At 37.4% G+C, this 22172-nt stretch overlaps 1 protein-coding gene across 2 annotated transcripts in view; it reads right to left on the reverse strand.

Annotated features, from left to right (window-relative positions):
• GUCY2C (guanylate cyclase 2C) overlaps positions 1-22172 on the reverse strand; it is an 82682-nt gene that overhangs the window by 16602 nt on the left and 43908 nt on the right. For both annotated transcript variants that reach the window (XM_032253711.1, XM_032253710.1), the window contains exons 13-19: positions 22031-22093; positions 21059-21130; positions 20507-20611; positions 14073-14159; positions 11991-12123; positions 9803-9940; positions 8572-8660 (exon numbers count right to left, since the gene is read on the reverse strand). In XM_032253711.1, coding sequence (XP_032109602.1) covers positions 8572-8660; positions 9803-9940; positions 11991-12123; positions 14073-14159; positions 20507-20611; positions 21059-21130; positions 22031-22093 — 687 coding nt within the window. The remainder of the gene's footprint in view (positions 1-8571; positions 8661-9802; positions 9941-11990; positions 12124-14072; positions 14160-20506; positions 20612-21058; positions 21131-22030; positions 22094-22172) is intronic.

A 22172-nucleotide genomic window follows, 5' to 3' on the forward strand; every position in this document is an offset into this window, starting at 1 on the left:
TTCCTCCCCAGTTCATCTGCATTTTATTATTGGGTCACGAGAAATAGCAGCCCAACCCTCAGTTTGGTCAGGAAACAAAGGCTCAGTGAATATGAGACAAATGGCTCCAAATGAGAATACAAGCCCAACTGTGCATGGTTCTAACTTATACCAAACAATAGTATCACCTGGGGAACATTTGCACCATTTATTACACCCCCACCCTAAGACATTCTGATTTAATATATTTTGAAGTGATCTTAGTAGGGTTCCCAGATTTAGCAAGTGAAAATAAAGGACATCAAGTTAAATTTGGATTTCAGATAAACAATGAATAATTCATGAGTATAAGTCTGTTCCAAACGTTGTATAGGCAAAGGGCAGTTGTAGATTTTTAAGCTTTTCAGGTGATTATAATGCACAGCTGCAGTAGAGAAGTGAGATGGAGAAAAGGAAGGTATGGAGGAGGTAGGGAGACAGGAGGAAGCCCATGGGAACCTCATCTTACCTGGTACCACCTGTTTGCAGCTTTTTTTTAAAAAAAAATCCAAATGTGTGGTGAAAACTACTTGTTTTAAATAAAGTTTGTTTTTCACTCTGGCTGAAAACAAGATCATAAGTGATACCAGATCCAATCCCTGTCCGTGGACTGCCTGAACAATTTCCTGGGAACGAACTAAAGCTGCGGTATAGCCTGTGGTTGCCCATATTCAACACTAGATGACGCTCCTTCCTTGGTAATTCATCTGCTGACTTAAAGCAGAATAGAAACAACAAATAACTGAGCCGATACAGTGCCACCGAGTGAAATATCATCAGCCCTTTGTCTCTGTGGGCTCTGCATTCGTGGATTCAACCAAATGAGGATAGAAAATACTTGGGAAAAAAAAAGGATGGTTGTGTCTGTATTGAACATGTACTGACTTTTTTTTCTTGTCATTCCCTAAGCAATACAGTACCACAGATGTTTACATAGTATTTACATCATATTAGAGATTATAAGCAACCTAGAGATAAAGTACATAGGATAATGTATATAGGTTATATGCACATAATAGGCCGTTTTATATCAGATCCTTGAGCAGCTGTGGATTTTGGTATCCTCAGGAGTTCCTGGACCAATTCCCCATGGTTACAGGGACGACTCTATTGGCTGCTTTTGGGGCATTGCTGAGTGATCTAGATTCAACTCTGTATTCTATTGGAATCAGTTACTTGACAAGAAATTTTATTCCTTATTTCTAATTCCAGAACTGTCCAACTACACAAATGAATTAAGGATGATGCTGTTTTAGTGGAAAAGGTTTTAAACATTTGGATATCAGATTAGAAAAAAGGACTTGAGAAAGGATATGGTGATTATGTGAAGAAATCCTGGAATTCAGAAAAGCAGGAGGAAAGAAAGGAATGAGAAGAAGGCAGGGCTAGCAGCAGCTGTACTTCAGAAAGTTGTATTTCAACATATTGTTACTATTGAAAAAGAAAGGGAAGGGGAGAGACAAAAATGGCTCACTCATGCCCTGCAGAGCCTGGCCATAAAACTCATCTGGCAGTGTCTTTGTGAATGGAAATGTGAAAATGTTTTTATTTTTATCCTGCAAGGAACAAAAGATGTTTTTGTTTAAACACCATAAATATCTTAAAATACTTTACTATCTTCTTGGATTATTAAGGCTCAGTTAAAAAGCTAAAAGAAAAAATAATTAGAAATTTTCCCCAGGGCTTCAAGGCCTTTTTGAGGGACTATTAAAAAAGCAAATGTAGAGAGAAAAGCTCCATTTCCTTCAGAGGAAGGATAAAATGAGTAAAAGAACATTTCTCGATTTTTTCTGGATGTTGGCGTATTTCCTTTTAAATGATTAGATGGCATTTGTAAGTCTAGTAGGTATTCCACACCAACACCTTGTTCATTGAGCTTATAAAAACTGAGAATGACCCCTGCCTACTGAAGCCAGTGCCTGTACACACCACGGGGTGGAGACTAAAGACAGGTCTGAGAACAGGTCCACCTGGCTCACTTCCACTCTTCCAGTGATTCCGCATATCGTGCAGGGGCCCTAGAGATCTAGCCCAGTCCACCACTGTTGGCACCTAAGCACACCTTCTGGGGGCCACATAACCTGCTGCTACCACCACAGCTGGTGCCCATCAGCATATACCACTTGTGGACCTGCAGACTGGCCTGCCGAGCCTGTCACAGCCACCACCAACACCAGTGCAGACTGCTTGGGAACCAGAAGCTTGTCCTATCTTGGCTACTTCCATTACCTACACCATGCCTGACACCCAGAAACCTGGGAATTCACCCACCAGCCTAGGCCACTGCTGCTACTGCTGGCGCCTGAGGAAGCTACCTGGAGGCCAAAGAATTGATCTGCCTAGATCCACTAACATTGGTACCAGCATAAGCTGTCTTTGGGCCCCACGACAGCTTATATCCTGGGGCCCAAAGACAGCTTATGCTGGCACCAGCGCCTCCAAGGGGGTCTGAGGACTGGCCCACCTGGCATTCCAATCTTCAACAAACTTCCCCACAGCCTCCACTAGTAATCACATCCTAACCCACTAAGAAAATAACAGACCCACTGACACTGTTCACAGATGAGCAAATTATGTGGAGACTACATTTCTGCATGTACCCAGAATCAAAGCCAAAGTGCCTCACTCAACCAACACTATAGATATATCTTCAGGGAAAAAGTCCTCCCCTATGAAAGCAAATTTTAAAAATTGGAAGAAGTAACTGTTACACCAGATGCACAAATATCAACATAAAGACACAAGCAGTATGAAAAAGCAAGGAATTATGACGCCTCCAAAGAAACACAGTAGTTCTGCAGCAACAATTTCCAATGAAAAGGAAATTAATAAAATTCTCAAAAAAGAATTAAAAATAATATTAAAGAACTCAGTGAGATACAGAAGAATACAGAAAAATAATACAAATAAATAAAAAAAAATTCAGGATATGAATGAGAAATTTGCCAAAGAAAAAGATACTATAAAAAGGAATAAAACAAACTCTGGAACTGAAGAAGCCACTCAATAAAATACAAAATACATTGGAAAGCTTTGGCAATATATTAGATCAAGCAGAGGAATTTCAGAACTTGAGGACAGGTCTTTTGAAATAATCCAATCCAACAAAAATAAAGAAAAAAGAACAAAAAAAGAATGAGAAAAGCCTACATGATACATCAGACACCATAAAGTTGCTAAATAATTAAATTTTTCGTGTCCCAAAAGGCAAAGATAAAACAAACGGGATAGAAAACCCATTTAACAAAATAATAATAAGAGATTTAGACATTCAGATACAGGAACCTCAGAGATCCCCAAAAATATATAATTCAAAAAGTTCTTCTCCATGGCACATTATGGTCAAATTGTCAAAAGTTAAAGAGAAAATTTCTAAAAACAGCAAGAAAAAAAGTTTCTGGTTACTTATAAGGAAACACCCATCAGATTAACAGCGAATTTCTCAGCAGAAATCTTACAGGCCAGGAGAAAAGGGATGATGTAGTCAAAGTGTTGAAAGATAAACCAAATTCCAGTCAAGGATACTATATCCAGCAAACTTATTCTTCATAAATGAAAAAGAAATAAAGGCTGTCCCAGACAAGTGAAAGCTAGGGAAATTCATCACCACTAGACGTACCATAAAGGAAATGCATCAGGGAGTCCTATGCCTGGAAGTGAAAGGATGACATCTACCACTGTGAAAACATATGAAAGTATGAAATCCACTAGTAAAGCAATCACACAAAGAGGGAAGAGAAAGTTCTCAAATGTTACCACTACAGAAAACCACAAACCATAATGATAAGCATGGGAAAGAAAGGAACAAAAGATGTATAAAACAATCAGAAATCAGTTAATCAAATGAAAGGAATAAGCCCTTATATAATAATAACCTTGAATGTAAATGGATTTAAATTTTCACTTAAAAGATATAAACTGGCTGAATGGATTTAAAAAAATGACCCAACTATAGGCTGCCTACAAGAAACTCATCTTATCTGTAAAGAAACATACAGGCTGAAAGTAAAGAGATGGAAAAAGATAATCCATGCAAATGGAAACAAAATCAAACAAGAGTAGCTATACTTACATTAGATAAAACAGACTTTAAAAAACTGTAGAAAGAGACAAAGTTATTATATAATGTAAAGGACTCAATTCAGCAAGAGGATATAAGAATTCTAAACGTCTACGCATCCAATATTGAAGCATGCAGACATTTAAAGCAAATACTATTAGATCTAAAGGAAGAGGCAGACTCCAATTCAATAATAGTTGGGGACTTCAATACTCCACTCTTAGCATTAAGCAGATTGTAAAGACAGAAAGTTAACAAAGAAACATTGGATTTGAACTGCATGTTAGAACAAATGAATCTAACATTTACAGAACACTTCATTCAATAGCTAAAGAATAAACATTCTTGTCATCAGCACATGAAACATTCTTCAGGATGGACCATATATTAGGACACAAAACAAGTCTCAACATATTTATAAAGAACCAGAATTATATCAAATATCTTCTCAGACCACAATGGAATAAAAGTAGAACTCAGTACCAGGAGGAACTTTGGAAACTACACAAATACATAAAAATTAAACAACATGTTTCTGAATGACCATTGAGTCAATAAAGAAATTAGGAGAAATATAAGAAAATTTTAAAACAAATGAAAATCAAAACACAACATATCAAACCCTATGGGATACAGCAAAAGTATTGGTAAAAGAGAAGTTTATAGCAATAAATGACTGCATCAAAAAAGTAGAAAAATTTCAAATCTAACAAAGCACCTCAAGGAATTAGAAAAGCAAGAACAAAACAAACCAAAAGTTATTAGAGGGAAAGAAATAATAAGTATCAGAATAGAACAAGACAAAATAGAGATTGAAAAAATAATGCAAAGGATCATTGAAACAAAAAGTTTTTTTTATGAAAAGATAAAGTCAGTAAACCATTAGCTAGACTAACCAAGAAAAAAATGAGAGAAGATCCAAATAAACAAAACCAGAAATTAGAAAAAGACATAACTAATTGCACAAAAATGCAAAAGATTATCAGAGACTATTATGAACAACTATATACCAGCAATCTGAAAAATATAGAGGAAGTGGAGAAATTCCTAGATAAATACAATCTACATAGATTGAATCAGGAAAATGTAAAATGCCATAGAATAGACCAACAATGAGTAGTGAGACTGAATCACTAATAAAAAGTCTCCCAACAAAGAAAAGTCCAGAACTGTATGACTTTATGGCTGAATTCTGCCAAACTATTAAAGAAGAACTAAACTAATTAATTATCTTCAAACTATTCCAAAAAATTGAAGTGTAGGGAATTCTCCCTTATTCTACAAGGGCAGCATTACCCTGACACCAAAACCAGACAAGGATACAACAAAAAAGGAAAACTACAGGTCAATACCCTGATGAACATAGATGCAAAAATCCTCAAAAAAATACTAGCAAATGGAATCTAACCACATCAAAATGATAATGCACTATGATCAATCGGGATTTATCCCCAGGAAGCAAGGATGATTTAACAGATGCATATCAATAAACATGAAACACTGCATCAATAGAATGAAGAACAAAAGCCATATGATCATCTCAATAGATGAAGAAAAAGCATTTGATAATATTCAACATCACTTCATGATAAAAACTCTCAAAAAACTAGAAGGAACATATCTCAACATAATAAAGGCCAGCCGTATATCACATACCCACAAAATAATAAAAGCCGTATACTACAAACCTACAAACATCACATGGAATGGGGAAACGCTGAAAGCCTTCCCTCTAACAACTGGAACAATACAAAGACACCTCTCCTATTCAACATAGTACTGAAATTACTAGCCAGAGCAATTAGGCAAGAAAAAGAAAAGGCACCCAAATTGGAAAACAGGGAGTCAAATTGTCCCTCTTCGCAGATGATATGACCTTACATCTAGAAAACCTTAAGACTTCACCAAAAAGCTTTTAGATATGATAAATTCAGTACAGTTGAAAAATGTAAAATTAACATACAAAAATCGGTAGTGTTTTTATAGACCACCAATAATTAACTCAGCAGGAAAGAAATCAAGAATACAATCCCATTTACAATAGTTACAAAAAAAAAAAGCCAAAAACCAAAAAAAAAAAAAACCTCATCTAGGAATAAATTTAACAAAGAAGGTTAAAGACTTTACAAGGAAAACTACAAACACTGATGAAACTGAAGAGGACAAAAACAAATGGAAAGATATCCCATGCTCCTGGATTGGAAGAGTTAATATCATTAAAATGATTATACTGCCCAAAGCAATCTATAGATTCATTGTAATCCTATGGAAATACCACTGTCATTTTCTCACAGAAATTGAAAAAGCAATAATAAAATTCAAATGGAACCAAAAAATAGCCCAAATAGCCAAAGTAATCCCAGGCAAAAAGAACAAAGCTGGAGGCATAGCTGACTTCAAAATGTACTATAAAGTTACAGTAACCAAAACAACCTGTCACTGGCATAGAAACAGACACATAAACCACTGGAACAGAATAGCGAATCCGGAAATAAATCCACACACTTACAGCCAACTGATTTTCAGCAGTGGCTCCAAGAACATACACTGGGGGAAGGATACCCCATCTCTCCCCATATACAAAAATCAACTCAAGATAGATTTAAGACTTAAACATAGGACCTAAAATTGTGAAACTATTAGAAGAAAACATAGAGAAAAGACTTTAGGACATTGGTTTAGGCAAATACTTTATGGCTAAGACCTTAAAAGCACAAGCTACAAAACCAAAAATAGACAAATGGGATCATATTAGACCAAAAGGCTTCTGTGCACCAAAAGAAACAATCAACAGAGAGAAGAGTGAAGAGACAGTCTGTTAAATGGGAGAAGGTATTTGCAAACTCTCATCTGACAAGGATGATATTCCAGAATATACAAGGAACTCAAACACCTCAGCAGTTTAAAAAAATCCCACTAAAATGTGGGCAAAACTCGGCTGGGCATGGTGGCTCACACCTGTAATCCCAGCACTTCGGGAGGCCAAGGCAGGTGGATCATGAGGTCAAGAAATTGAGACTATCCTGGCCAACATAATGAAACTCCATCTCTACTAAAAATACAAAAATTAGCTGGGCATGGTGGCATGCGCCTGTAGTCCCAGCTATTCAGGAAGCTGAGGCAGGAGAATCGCTTGAACCCAGGAGTCGGAGGTTGCAGTGGGCTGATATTGCGCCACTGCACTCCAGCTGGGGCGAAAAGAGAAAGACCCCGTCTCAAAAAAAAAAAAAAAAAAAAAGTGGGCAAAACTCATGAATAAACATTTCTCAAAAGAAGATTTACCAATGACTAACAGGAATATAAAGAAATGCTCAACATCACTAATCATCAGGAAATGCAAATCAAAATCACAATGAGATACCATCTTACCCCAGTTCGAATGACTATTACTAAAATGGAATAAGGTATAATGATTGATAAGGGAGTAGGATGACTATGGTTAACAACAAAAAGTGTGTATATTTCAAAGCAGCTAGAAGAGAGGACTTGAAATGTTCCCAACACATAGAAATTATAAATACTTAAGGTGATGGATCCCCTAAATACATGACTTGATCATTACACTTTCTGTGCATATGACAAAATAACACATGCACCCCACAAATATGTGCAAATATTATATATCAATTAAAAAACAGAGAATGAGGCCGGGCATGGTGGCTCACACCTGTAATGCCAGCACTTTGGGAGGCTGAGGCAGGTGGGATTGCTTGAGGTCAGGAGATTGAGAACAGCCTGACCAACATGGCAAAACCCCATCTCTACTAAAAATACAAAAATTAGCTGGATGTGGTGGCACACACCTGTAGTCTCAGCTACTCAGGAGGCTGAAGCAGGTGAATTGCTTGAACTTGGGAGGCAGGGATTGCCGTGAGCTAAGATGGTGCCACTGCACTCCAGCTTGGGCAACAGAGCAAGACTGTCTCAAAAAAAAAAAATAAATAAAAAAATAAATAGAATGAGATGTGTGCTTTAGAAACTACCTCATTCCTGAGCTGGGGAGTGGAGGAAGGGCATGGGCAATGTAGTAGGCTGAGGCTGGCTCCCAAAGACATGCTGCGTCCTAATCCTTGGAACCTGTGAATGCTACCTTATTTGGAAAAAGAGCCTTTGCAGATATAATTAAGTTAAAATTCTTGAGATGCAGTGATTATTCTGTAATATCTGGGTGGACCCAAATGCAATCACATGTATCCTAATAGAAAGAAGCTAGAGAGAGAACAGACAGAAGAGAAGCTGTGACCAAGAGGCAGAGATTGAATTGTGTGACCACAAGACAGGAAATGTCAATAGCCATCAGAAACTTCTGGAAGAAGTAAGGAATGGATTAGCCTGTTGGCTCTTCTGGAGGAAGTGTACCCTTGCTGAGCATGTGATTTCAGACTTCTAGCCTCCAGAACTGTAAGTGAATAAATTTTTGTTGTTTTAATCCATTACATTTATGGTAATTTATATAGCAGGCCAAGGAAACGAAAACGGGAAGATATACTCACTTCTAGCTCTTTTTCCTCTGCTGTTTCCAAGAATAAATCTGGGCGGAAGGGTTTCATTCCGTTGGAATTTTCCACTCTGAAAATCTTCTCTGATTGGGTGAGAAGAATTTAAATTACAAAGAAGAATACAGCATGAAAAAATGGAAGGAATTTTAGCAGAAATCCAGTTGGTTCACTCCCCTGGATGGCTCTTAGTTCAGTGAGAGTGCTGCAGAGCCTAGACCAGCACTTAATATACAGGTGTTAATTCAATGAGGCACCCAGTGAAAGGGTCTCATCCCACTTATAACCAGAAGGTTACCTTAAGGATAGGCTACTTGGTGGGGCACAGTGGTTTATACCTGTAATCCCAGCACTTTGGCAGGCTAAGTTTGGGGGATTACTTGAGCTCAGGAGTTCAGTCTGGGCAACATAATGAAACTTTGTCTCTACATAAAATACAAAATTAGCCAGGCGTGGTGTTATGCACCTGTCATCCCAGCTACTTGGAAGGCTGAGCCAGGAGGATTGCTTGAGCCTGGAAGGCAGAGGTTGCAGTGAGCCAAGATCATGCCACTGTACTTACTCCAGCCTGGGCAACAGAGAAAGACACTGTCTCAAAAAAAAAAAAAAAAAAAAAAAAAAAAAGAAAGAAAGAAAGAAAAGAAAAAAGGGAAAAAATGCCACTGACCTTGTAAAACTCAGCTCAGACACCACTGCCTTCAATAGGCTTCTGTCCATACTATGACTCCACCCTCTCTACATCCTGTAGTTACCCTATTCCCTACCAAACAGTTAGCAGTTAGCACATAATAAATGCTTAATAAATGAGGATTGAATGAATGGGATGATGCATTTTCCCCTGAGAGGACATGTGGCCGAAATCTATAGATCTACTCTTAGTAAGAACTAAAATATGTATGTCATCCTGTTAGAGTAATCTACTTTAGGTGTTAAGCAGGCACATTCTCTTATTGGAATCAGAAGGAAAGAAGAGAATTGTAAAGGCAGATTCTTAACAATAGTACCAACAATAATGACACCTGGCAGTATATGTTGTCTTACGATTTTCAGTGCACTCTAATATTTAATCTTCCTAATACTCTTGTAAAATGTGTAATGCAGATGAGAAATCATTAATTTTGCAGATGAAGGAATTGTGATGTGGTCACAAACAGATTAGGGTCTCAGTAAGCCTAGAAGGCAGGTTGGCTTGCTCCCAGAGGGGGAACATGAAGGGATTCAGATGTACCATTTGGGTCCCGACAGCTCAAAGTGTAGAAGGTTTCTTTCCGCAGGATGATCTCCTGTGCGATGATTCCATAGCTGTATACGTCTCCTTTCTGAGAGATGTTTGCTTGGCGGAGGTGCTCTGGAGCTGTCCACAGGTCTGTAAATGCAGACATTGAGATTGCAAAGTTGAGGGGGGTGAGTGGCTCATAGGTCTCCAACCTGCTTTTGCTCTCTAATTCCCTGCACCATCCACTCTAAATATGGGTGATGGCTTATGAGTGGCCGTGAATTGATATGGTTCCAAACTTTTGAAAAATTTATGCTAATACTGGTGATAAAAAGGAGAAAACACACCTTTTAGACTAACTATGATATGTTAGGATTTGGGTGAGGTCATATGGCAATATGTTATTGAAATCTGCTAGGATCACTGTCTTGAAAACGCTCAAGGTTTACCTAGAATGGGGTCTTATTGTAGTAACTGCTCAGTAAATATATGTTGAATGAATACAGTATAATATGAGAAGTTAAGGAATTTAGTAGTTTATGGGACATATGAAATAAACCTATGAAATCCTAATTACAAATTTATGTATATTAAATATATTTTATTTAAATTATTATGATTTATTATTTAATGTGTATATATATTTAAACATAAGTTTACCAAAAGAAGATAAAGACAGTACATTAAGACAAAAAGACTATCACTGATATTTTCTAGGCGTAACATACTGGCAGCCTCCAAGTCAGCTAGTGTCCACAGAGGTGTTTTCATTGGTTCCCACAGTATTCTCTAAAAAGTAATGAATGTAATTTACTCATAGTTTACTCGTGTCTCTGCCACTCCGTAGTGTTTACGTCTAGTTCACTCACTTCACATTAGTGCAATGCTATATTTAGCTCCTAGAGACACTCCAGTTTTGAATCCTTATAACACATCTTTAGTAATAACAGGGACATGCAATTAATTTTTCTTTAACATACTTCACAAATTTTTCAGGATCACGTAGCTCCTTACAAACGTTTGAGATTTATATTCACCAGTTTCAATGAAACATTTATAGATTCATATTTTTAGGTGCGATAATATGTTTATGATGATGTGCATTTTCCTTGTTTGGTTTTCTGTCCAAATCTACATCACCTTTTCAAATTTATGTCTTGTAAATTTTTGTGGCTTGTGATGCATAGTTGATTATAAAGGTTAAGGGCTGTAGAAAAGGTAAGTAAATCTATGCTAAAATTTCAGGTAACCAATGCCATAGGTAGGTAGCTACAAGTGGGTGCTGTTCAAGAGGATAGGATTTGACCTGTAATTTATCTGATTTGTGTCATGTTGGGTTATCTGATGACAATTTGTACTATTATGTCATGAACCATGCTTGGCACACAGATCTTCGATAAGAAATTATTGGATTGAGTCCAATATTATATTATGCTTGACATGTTGTGGATGTAGGGACAGAATTTCAATTTTTCTTTTTTTAAGGAAAGACAAAAGGATTGCCAAGTTGAATTAGAAGTAGAATTTAGTGTTTGAATTTAGGTAGTATTTTAAGGCAACATTAGTGCTAGGTATCTGAGTCTGTTTAACTGTGAGTCATAATAAAGAAAAGGGTAAGGGTAAATGTTCAACACGAAAAGCCCTTTATACTTCACAAATTCATTTTATCTTTTTTCACTCTCACCATAATCCTGAAAGAGATAAGTAAAAATATATTGTACTAGTTAGAGTTTTTTTTTCTTAACATTTCTTAATACCACAGATAAATGAATGATGTCCCTAATGGGAAATGGGTCTTCTGGTTTCTACTCTACCTTCTTGGACAAATCTGAGTCTCAGTGCTGTCCTCTATAAAGGAAAAAGTTTAAATCAGATGATGTCTAAGGTCTCTTCCTGCTCTAACCTTCTATATTTTTTTCACCTAGTTCTGTTCTCACCAGCCATTAAGTTATTCATGATTTCTCAGTTGTATCAAAGGACACATGGATGAAGGCAATCCACAGAGGACACTTGTTTAACTCGGGAAGTACTCATTGACTGACAAGTGTGAAGTTTTGGAGAACAAACCAGATGTTGCCTCTTGTGGCTTTAAGTACTTATCTTCTGATCAGTGATCACAATTTCCTGACCATTCCACATGTGTTTGAAAAAAAAAAAAAAAGCAGTTGGGAAATGAATGAACATTTCATTCATTACAGACCTTTTTTTGGAGGTAAAATGGAATTGCAGCCAAAATCGGTGATCTTCACCACCATTCTACTGTCCACTACGCAGTTGGTAGATTTCAGACGACCATGGACTTCTGTCTTACTGGAGTGCAGATATGACATTCCCTGTAATTTTTCAGATGATAGAAAAATAAAAATGTGACACATTTCAGCTGCTTGATTATTTTAGAGAAAAAAGTGACATTTGGAAATCATTTTAGCAGTCACACCATCAGATTTTAACTTTAGTCTCATTATTTTTATTTTAACAACATTACTGAAGTCCTAATATTTGCCTATATATTATATCTAGTTTCAAAGTCTATTTGAATGACAGAGTAAAAGAGAATTGTCTAAAATCTCTGGTTAAGTAGTTGTATATACTGTGAGGCAAAGAGGTGTGTGTGTGTGTGTGTGTGTGTGTGTGTGTGTGTGTGTTTGTGTTTCTGCTTACCACTTATTTGGACTGTGACCCTGGGTAGGTCTCTGGTCCTCTGTTACATCAATTTAAAATAAAAATATAAATAACAGTGCCTTGCCTTTCTGAAGGTGTGGGGGTGTCAGGCTAGATTATTTCCTAAAATGAAATTGGTTTCATGCTATTTTCAAACAATGTTTTATTCATTCTGTTTCAAAAGGGAAAGCCTGGCCTGGCTCGGTGGCTCATGCCTATAATCCCAGCACTTTGGGAGGCCAAGGTGGGCAAATTACCTAAGGCCAGGAGTTCGAGACCACCCTGGCCAACATGGTGAAACCCTGTCTCTACTAAAATTACGTGGTGGCAGGTGCCTGTAATCCCAGCTATTTGGGAGGCAGAGGCAGGATAATCGCTTGAACACAGGAGGTGGAGGTTGCAGTGAGCTGAGATCATTACACTGTACCCCAGCCTGGGAGACTCCATGTCAAAAAAAATAATAATAAAAAATAAAAAAGAGGAAGCCTGTTTTTGGCTGGTGTGCTTCTCTCTGGTGGTTAGAGGGTGTCTCAGCCGAAGCTGGTTTTCAGCCTGGATCACAGGAGTGAAATGTGTGTGGCAAATCAATTTTCGTAACACTTCTTTCAAACTGATTCTGATTCCATATAACTTTCAGGTGAGTTAAGACTGTATCAAGGCGCTCCCTCTCACAACCAACTTGTGTTCATTCTTGAATGAGGCCCTGGTTACTGGTGTCCGCTTTGATTTTCCTATCACATCTGAAAATATACATGTCCACATTTATTATTGATTCCTGCAAGATGGTTGCCTATACTTAATATTTTCTCTCATGAAGTTGAGGATTCAGTTGTCTTTCTTTCTTTTTTTTCTTTTTTGAGATGGAGTCTCACTCTGCCACCCAGGCCGGAGTGTAGTGGCGTGGTCTCAGCTCATTGCAACCACGGTCTCCTGGGTTCAAGCAATACCCAGGAGATGGGAATTCCCCTCCCTTCCCTTTCTTTCTTTTTCTATATTGACAGTCTCCTCTGTTGCCCAGCTGGAGTGCAATGGCACAATCTCGGCTCATTGCAACCACTGCCTCCCAGGTTCAAGTAATTCTCCTGCTTCAGTCTCCTGAGTAGCTGGAACCACAGGTGCCCGCCTCAGCCTCCTAAGTAGCTGGAACCACAGGTGCCCGCCACCACACCTGGCTAATTTTTGTATTTTTACTAGAGATGGGGTTTTGCCATTTTGGCCAGGCTGGTCTCAAACTCCTGACCTTAGGTGATCCTCCCACCTCAGCCTCCCAAAGTGCTGGGATTATAGGCATGAGCCACCACGCCCCGCCCAGTTGTCTTTCTTGTAGTTTTATATGATTTTAATTTCTGGAAAATCTATGAAACTACATGCCCCACACCCAGACTACGAAGAATATAATAAAAAATAATAATAACTGATATATATTGAACTTTTACTTGTACCATTACTTGTACATTATTTCACAAAATCCTCACAACCAAAAATCTTACAACCCTAACGTAGCTATTAGTATCATTTTACAGATGAAAAAAACCAGTGCACAGAAGGTTGAATAACTTATTCCATCTGTTTTCTTATATTTAATTGTCACATATTCTGTGTGTGTATACATTTCCCTTACCTTAGCAATGTCATACAAGACAGAGATCTTAAACTCCCAATCCATGAATGTACCATCAGGGTAGGAAATTGTGTCATTTAAAACTTCCTGAATAGGAAAAAATAAAAAGAAAAGTTGTTGCAAGAAAGGATATTGTGGAGAAACTATTATAAACCAAATAATTATCTTCTAATTGTGAGACCTTAGGATCAGGAACAAATTGGAATTCCATTGTCTGGGTTTTCATCAACCTATTTTTGTTCTATTTTCTGCATAAGAAGCATTGGGTGGTTTTTGCCACCAGGATATGAGCAGGAGATACCCATAGCATCCCAAATTTCAGTTCTTCCATCAGACAGGTGTAGAGGAATAAGCAGCAGGCGGGAAGACTGCTTAACAAGCGGCTGCCCTGTGTGTTCTGTCTCATTTAAATTGGACCCATGTTTTAAAACAGGCAATTACTATAAGAAAATTCTTCATTAGGCTTGTGTTTTTACTCACATAATCAGTTATATCAATTAGATTAATTGCTCTTGGTTTTTTGTTTTGTTTTGTTTTTGAGTTTACTAAGTCCTCTGTCAATAAGAGAGATCTTGCATTTTTTGTGAATTGTATGACCTGGAATAATTTCCTTCCTTCCTTCCTTCTTTCCTTCCCTCCTTCCCTCCCTCCTTCCTTCCTGCTTTGCCTCCCTCCCTCCTTTCTTTCTCTTTCCTTCTTTCCTCCCCCCTTCTTTCTTTCTCTTTCTTTTTCTTTTCTTTCCCTCCTTCTTTCTCTCTTTTTGTTTCTTTCTTTCTTTTTCTCCCCTCTCCTTCCCTCTCCCCCCCTCCCTTCCCCTCCCTTCCTCTCCCTTCCCTTTCTTTCTTTTTCTTTATTGACAGTCTCGCTCTGTTGCCCAGCTGGAGTGCAATGGTGCAATCTCGGCTCATTGCAACCACTGCCTCCCAGGTTCAAGCAATTCTCCTGCTTCAGCCTCCTGAGTAACTTGGATTACAGGTACCTACCGCAATGCCCAGCTAATTTTTGTATTTTTAATAGAGATGGAGTCTGACCATATTGGCCAGGCTGATCTCAAACTCCTGGCCTCAAGCTGTCTGCCTGCCTCAGCCTCCCGTAGTGCTGGGTTTGCAGACAAGAACCATTGCGCCTGGCCTATACCTGGAATTTTCAAGTCACTAGTTTAATATGATGATGGTTCTACCAAGTTGCAGGATTTTAATTAAGCTAATACATAACTGTTCTTCACAGAACTCTAAATTGGACTCTAACTGATAAAAATAGTTTCTTATTTTAGGAAAAATCCTTATTTGATTTTTAGTTTTAACTCAGGCACTGTACCAAGAATTTCCAAGGAAGGGTCTAAAGTCCTTAATCATTTCAGATAAGGCTGGCTGGGCTATGGATATCCGGCTAAGTTGACAGAGGGGAGTTATGGGCAGACAGACTAATTCTTTTCTATGCTTTCTCTCCACTTAGCTCACCATTCACCCATCCTACCCTGTTCTCATCTGCCAAATTGTAAAAAGTATATTATTCTGTTTTGATACTAAAAGGAATAGATGTTTACTATAGAAAATGTGAAAAAAAATTATACAATATAAAAAAGAATATAAAATTATTGCTAATTGCACTATCTATTCTCATTTTGATATTTTCTTCCAGTCTTCTTTAATGTAGATATGGAAAATATATGTAATAAATTTTATAAAATTGAGATCATAATGTATATGCAGACTTATATGTTATTTTATGAGCAATTTTAATAGGTGACCTGTGTATTTATTTTTTAAAATTATTGAGTGTTCCCTCTAGACCAGAGACTGTGCTGGTGCTGGGATTATAATGGGACCTGTTATAGGGTGCACAGTCTATGAAGGAAACTGACATTCATAAAATAATCAGACCAATAAACATACAATTATAACTGTGGTAAGTACTATGAAAAATTGCCTAAAATCTGGGGATTTGATCCCTAAAATCTGGGGTTTGTTATGAAGGTTAAAGATGGCTTCCTTCAGGAAATGGCTGTTGAGCTGAGATCAAATGAAGTAGGGAGGCAAGAATTTTGGGGAGAGGGAACAGCATGGGAAAAGAACATTTTGCGGAAGAGAGAATGAAAAGTTTGCAGGCCTGATTATCTCAGCACCATTTTTTAAAGTACACTTCTTTAGTTACATTTGTCATAAACTTAATCCTATTCTTGGCCCATATATTTTTCTTCCATAAATCACCTGCTTCCTCATGAGCTGTCACCACACTGCTTGATTATAGTAACTTTCTGGCAAGTGGCCTCTCAATTTTTTCTTTTCAAAACTGTTTTGGTTATTATTGTTTGTATAGATGTGTGTGTGTGTGTGTGTGTGTGTGTATGTGTGTGCGGGTGTGTGGGTATATATATATATATATGTATACACACACACACACATATATATATTTCTGATGAGCTCTGTTAAGAAAAGTCTTTGCCTTTGATTTCAAATTTCTTGTTTTCAGAAAAATTTATATATTTTCAGATTGAATTAGTTGGTATGCAGTGTTGGTAAACTGGCTCTCTATTAGTAACAGCCCTGATATATAATGTGCTTACTGACTACGTTCAGCTTCCAAAAGTTTAACGCTGACTGGCTGGCAAATTCTTGAATAACTTAACAATCAGCTCTGACCTAGTACCAGCCAGTTCTAGCATACCATTGATTCCTATTTAGGAACTTGACTAAGTTCTGTTAAGATGTATTTAATGCCTTAGAAAACTTTTAGCGTTCTTAACTGATCTTTGCATTTCATGCTGAGTATTTTCAAATAAATATTTTTGTTGAAAATATTACATAGGATTTTTTGAATTGTATTTTCTGACTGATTTGGCTAATACATATGATATATACATTATATACATTATGTAAATTATTTTCTATATACTTATTTTGTTTCTAGTCATCATACAAATTTCTTACAATTTTTAGTATTTGAGGCTTTTGCATTTTCTAGGTAAATAATCATATCACCTTTATTATGTATTTTAATTAATTAATTTGTTTTTTGAGTCGGAGTCTCACACTGTCACTGGGGCTGAAGTGCAATGATGGGATCTCAGCTCACTGTAACCTCCACCTCCTGGGTTCAACTAATTCTCCCACTTCAGCCTCCCAAGTAGCTGGGATTACAGGTGCTCACCACCACGCCCAGCTAATTTTTTGTATTTTTGGTAGAGATGAGGTTTTGCTACGTTGGTCCAACTGGTCTCAAACTCCTGACCTTGTGATCTGCCTGCCTTGGCCTCCCAAAGCACTGGGATTACAGGCATGAGCCACTGCACCCAGTCTCAACTTTAAATTAAAACAAACAAACAAACAAACAAAAAGACGATTGCTTTTGTGAAAGTTGTCAAAATCAGAATAGAGTCACAAATGTTGAAAAAAATCCTGAAAAATACAGCTAGAAAAGGCCATGAAAAAGAGGGTTGTCATGCTTGCATGCTTAATAAAAAAGCTATCACAAAAGACGCTACAGAAACCTCAACCTTGCACAAAGGCTATCACAACCTTACACAGAAATCACTTATACAAAGACATCCGCCCAACAACTGCCTGTCCAACCTCTGACTGGCATCATCCTTGCTACTGATCTTGGTAACAAAACAATGATGTAATCCTCCTTTAAAATCCTTTGTCTTCCTTTACCTCTCTGAATACACATATAATTTATGATGGCACAGGCATTCCCATTACAATGTTCTTTTCCAAAATATCTTTCTTTTAGAGAGCGTCTCTCTGTTACTTATGTCAACACCCTCCAATGACTGTATATCTTATTTCTGTTTCATGCATTAGTGCTTTGGTTAGAACTTTCAGAAGTTAACAAACAGTAGTGCAGTGGTGGGGATAGGGAGTCTTGCATTAATAGAAATGAAGTTAGTTGTTATTTTATGACAGACAGCCTTCGCAATGCTAAGGAGGTATTGTTTAATTCTTAACTCTGCAAGAGTTGTGATTATGGGGAGCCTAGGAATATTTCTGAAATGAGATCTGAGAATTCTCTGACATATCACCATTTAACCACTGTTTTCCTTGTTGAGAATAGGTAGCAAATATTAAAGCTGGTATCCTCTTCTTTGAGCTATGGTTTCACAGCTTCATTTCATGCAAGTCTTACTTTAATGTCATCTTGTCAGAGAAATCTTCCATGGCTATCATATCTTAAGTAGCATAACTCAGGTATGTTTGAAAGGGGGTTATTATGAATAACAAAAGAGCTTTCCTCTCCCCCACCACCCAGTAAATAGTTTTAGGAATCAAGGATGAAGACAAAATATATTTTTACTATATCAAAATATTACATTAATAACAATAGAATAAAATATAATTCCCATACAAAGAACACCAAATTCAGCTTAATTCTTCTTAACGTTGAAGTTAGCAAAAGTAATTCTTATTATCTATATAAAAACTATTCTAAAGTTAAACAAAAGCATGAACATACTCCAAGTTCATTTACCATTTAACAAAGTTCGCATAAGATTGATACTAAAATCTGATTAAAGGCTAACTATAGTTGTGAATATAGATGAAAAAATATAATAAAATACTAGAAATACTAAGCCAGTTGTGTATACAAAAAGCATAACACAAACAATTGAATATGGTTAATTCTATGAATGGAAAATATTATTATAATGCACTAAATCAAAAAGTCATAGGAGAAAAATCCATATGATCATTTTAATGGATGATAAAAGTGATCATATCAATTGACGCTGATAAATAAAATAAATACACATTTCTAAGAATAATAATAACAACTATTTCAGGTCTTTCAAAATCAGAAATATTTTTCACATGAGGTCTAAACCATACTCTCATTTAATTCCAATGTGACAGAAATTTTAGAATACCAATTAATAGAGCCTGATCAAAGGGTTTCACATGGCTTATTATTCCTTGAAAGTGATTTCAGAATTGGCCTGTTTAAATATTTACTTTCTTGAAACAGATTTCATGATTAAATTGCTTCTGAAACATTCCCTTTTTAAACACTAAATCCATTCGCAATAAAAACATCTTTTCACTGCGTTTTTATTCCCAATTTTGTGTATTTGCATGTTTTTTTTTTAAATCATTGCTGGAAGTGAAAGGCTTGTGTGTTTTAGTAATTTTGTTTTTTAAGTTGCAAGTGCATTTTAAAATTCTATCCTATTTTATTTGATTTATAATGATATTTAATAATTTCCTTTCCTTATGTTATAGTTATTCTTCTAAATTTTGCATTGAATACTTAAATTGTTTATTATTTTTAAAGAACTTCTACCTTAGCACCGTTTTCCTCTTTGATCTTAATTTCCCATGGCCAGCTCCCTGCTCTGGATTTCTCTACCACATTCCACTCCACCGGTCCCTCACGGGCTTGCTTTCCTTTTTGTTATATAGCACATGAATTCTTCTCAAAGTGTTAAATATAGTTGATGGCTTAATATGTCACTTTTTCCTTGTACCACTATTGCATTTTCATAGACAGTAATCCAAAGAAATAGCTCTCAGACGTTAGAATAACAAGCATGAAATAATTTTTTAAAAGAGATAGTAACATTTAGGGCTATGATTTTTTTTCTTTGAAGGAAGATTTGAGTTTATACCACATAATGTGAAAGCTAATATTCTCGCCTTTTTTCTTTCCCTTGAGACAGAGTCTCCCTGTGTTGCTGATGTTGGAGTGCAGTGGCGTGATCTGGGCTCACTGCCAACTCCACCCTCCCAGTTCAAGTGATTCTCCTGCCTCAGCCTCCCGAGTAGCTGGGATTACAGGTGCCTGCCACCACACCCAGCTAATTTTTGTATTTTTAGTAGAGATGGGGCTTCACGGTGTCAGCCAGGCTGGTTTTGAACTCCTGACCTCAAGTGATCTGCCTGTCTCGGCCTCCCAAAGTGCTGGGATTACAGGAATGAGCCAGCGTACCTGGCCATATTTTTGTTTTTTTTTCTTAGTTCCTCTGTCTGCTTTGGACTTGCACAGTCCAAATATCTGACCTCGCTTGGCATCTCCTGGATGATCATCAGTCCAAGAGTGGAGTATAAATTTGGACCGTAGCAGAACCAAGAATGATGACCAAGTCTTCTAATACTTATTTGGTGCTATCATAATAATTATCCATATCTCTTTTAATACAAAAGCAAGTATTCATGTAAAACAATATGTATTTGGAGATAATCACTCACTTTTCCACTTCCATTCTCTGTTTACTCCTCTCCCAAAATCTATTATCGTTTTTCGGAAATTTTTTTTCGCTTGTTTATAAAAACATAATCTGACTGAAAAAATCTCGGGGATCTAGTTTGGAAAGCATGTGAGCCCACGAACTTTCCCTGATAACTTTCTAATATTATTTTGCTCGGTAAATATTTTAAAAGGCCTGCCTGAATATTTTTCACATAATTAGGAAATTGGAAATGACCATGGTTTCTTACCCGGAGGGATCCTCTCTCACAGTATTCGATCACCCCGAAGATCATGGTATCAAGCTTCACTGTACCGTAGAACTTGGTCAGGTTGTAATAGTCAATCTGAAGCAACTGGAAGAACGTGTTTGTTTACAAAGCAGATTAGCGAGAATGGGGTGCCAACGTAAAAATTAATATGCCAATAAAACAAGTTTTGTTTCAGATCTTTGAGAAGACGTATTGCTCTTAATAAACTGAACATCAATACCCTTGCTTATCACACATTGTATCAACCTCATTTAATAATCTTTCCTTTGTCAGTAAGAGGACTTGAATACAAACTTTACTTTCCAATAATATCAGGTCCACATTCTAGGAAAGACTAGTCGATTTCCAGAATGTTTTACACCAACAACCTCACTTTCCAATATCTCGTGGTAGAATTTTCAACAAGAAGTGCAGCCACCATTTCTTGGCCTGAGGGCTTCTCTGTCAGCCTCTTACTCCACTAGCGACCTCAGTGATTAGAAGAAATGGAGTGAAATTATTTCTCAAGGATTTGAAGTAAGGGCTACATACCTTGTTCAATTCTATCTTCTGTTTTTCAGTGAAATTACCATCATTGTGCTTGAGATCTTTGAGAATCACTCGCTGCAAAAATCAATGAAATTTAGGAGACACGGTTGTAGTATAACTCTTTAAATGCATATTATAATAGTTTGCTTGTATGTCTCACTAGACTGTAAGCTTTTGAGAACAGTGACAGTATTTGATTGATTTTTTTTTTTTTTTTTTTTTTAAGACAGTCTTGCTTTGTTGCCTAGGCTGGAGTGCAATGGCACAACCTTGGCTCACTTCAACCTCCGCCTTCTGGGTTCAGATGGTTCTCGTGCCTCAGCCTTCCCAGTAGCTGGACTACAGGCATGCACCACCGTGCCCGGATAATTTTTGTATTTTTAGTAGAAAAGGGGCTTTGCCATGTTGGCCAGGCTGGTCTCAAACTCCTGGCCTCAAATGATCCACCCTCCTCAGCCTCTTAAAGTCCTGGGATTATAGACATGAGTCACCATGCCTGGCCTTGATTGATGTTTATATCCCTGGTGCCTAGTACCTGGGATGTAAGTTCAGGCCTGAATGTTCCTTCAAGAATGATTAAATGGAAGGAAGGAAGGCAGAAGGGAGGGAGGGAAGAAGGAAGGATGGAAATAAGATGCAAAACTGTCATATGGGATTGTTGTATGTCTCAGTTATGAGCCAAAACACAATACTAGGGTTGCCCTGACTACTCTGAATGTCTTTTATATTTTCTTTTTCTTCCTACACTCCACCCTTCCCCAATATTCTGTTTGTCTTCCAATTTCCCCAGGATTGTGAGTTTTGTAACTCTTGAAGCATTGCCCTGCCCATCCCTGTGAAGCTCTAAGAACAGCCCCTGGGAACATCCTGGGCATTCCCACCATTGTGATACTGACATCAGGGGCCGAGGCAACGAGGGGTCAGAAGGCCCAGAGCATACCCCAATGGAGAGTTCAGAGAAGTGGGAGAGGTCACCTTTTTGTCGTATTTGCACTGTCGTAGTCTCTGGATTGTATCTCGTCTTTTGTCATCATCAATCTGGCACAAGAAAAGGCTGATTATTCCAGAAGCTCCATATCTGCTCCTACCCACTGACTGTCAAAGGCCGAGAGGCTCT

This window comes from Sapajus apella, unplaced genomic scaffold, assembly GCF_009761245.1.
Source record: "Sapajus apella isolate SASKATOON/1434 unplaced genomic scaffold, GSC_monkey_1.0 scaffold84, whole genome shotgun sequence".
Classification (NCBI taxonomy): domain Eukaryota; kingdom Metazoa; phylum Chordata; class Mammalia; order Primates; family Cebidae; genus Sapajus; species Sapajus apella.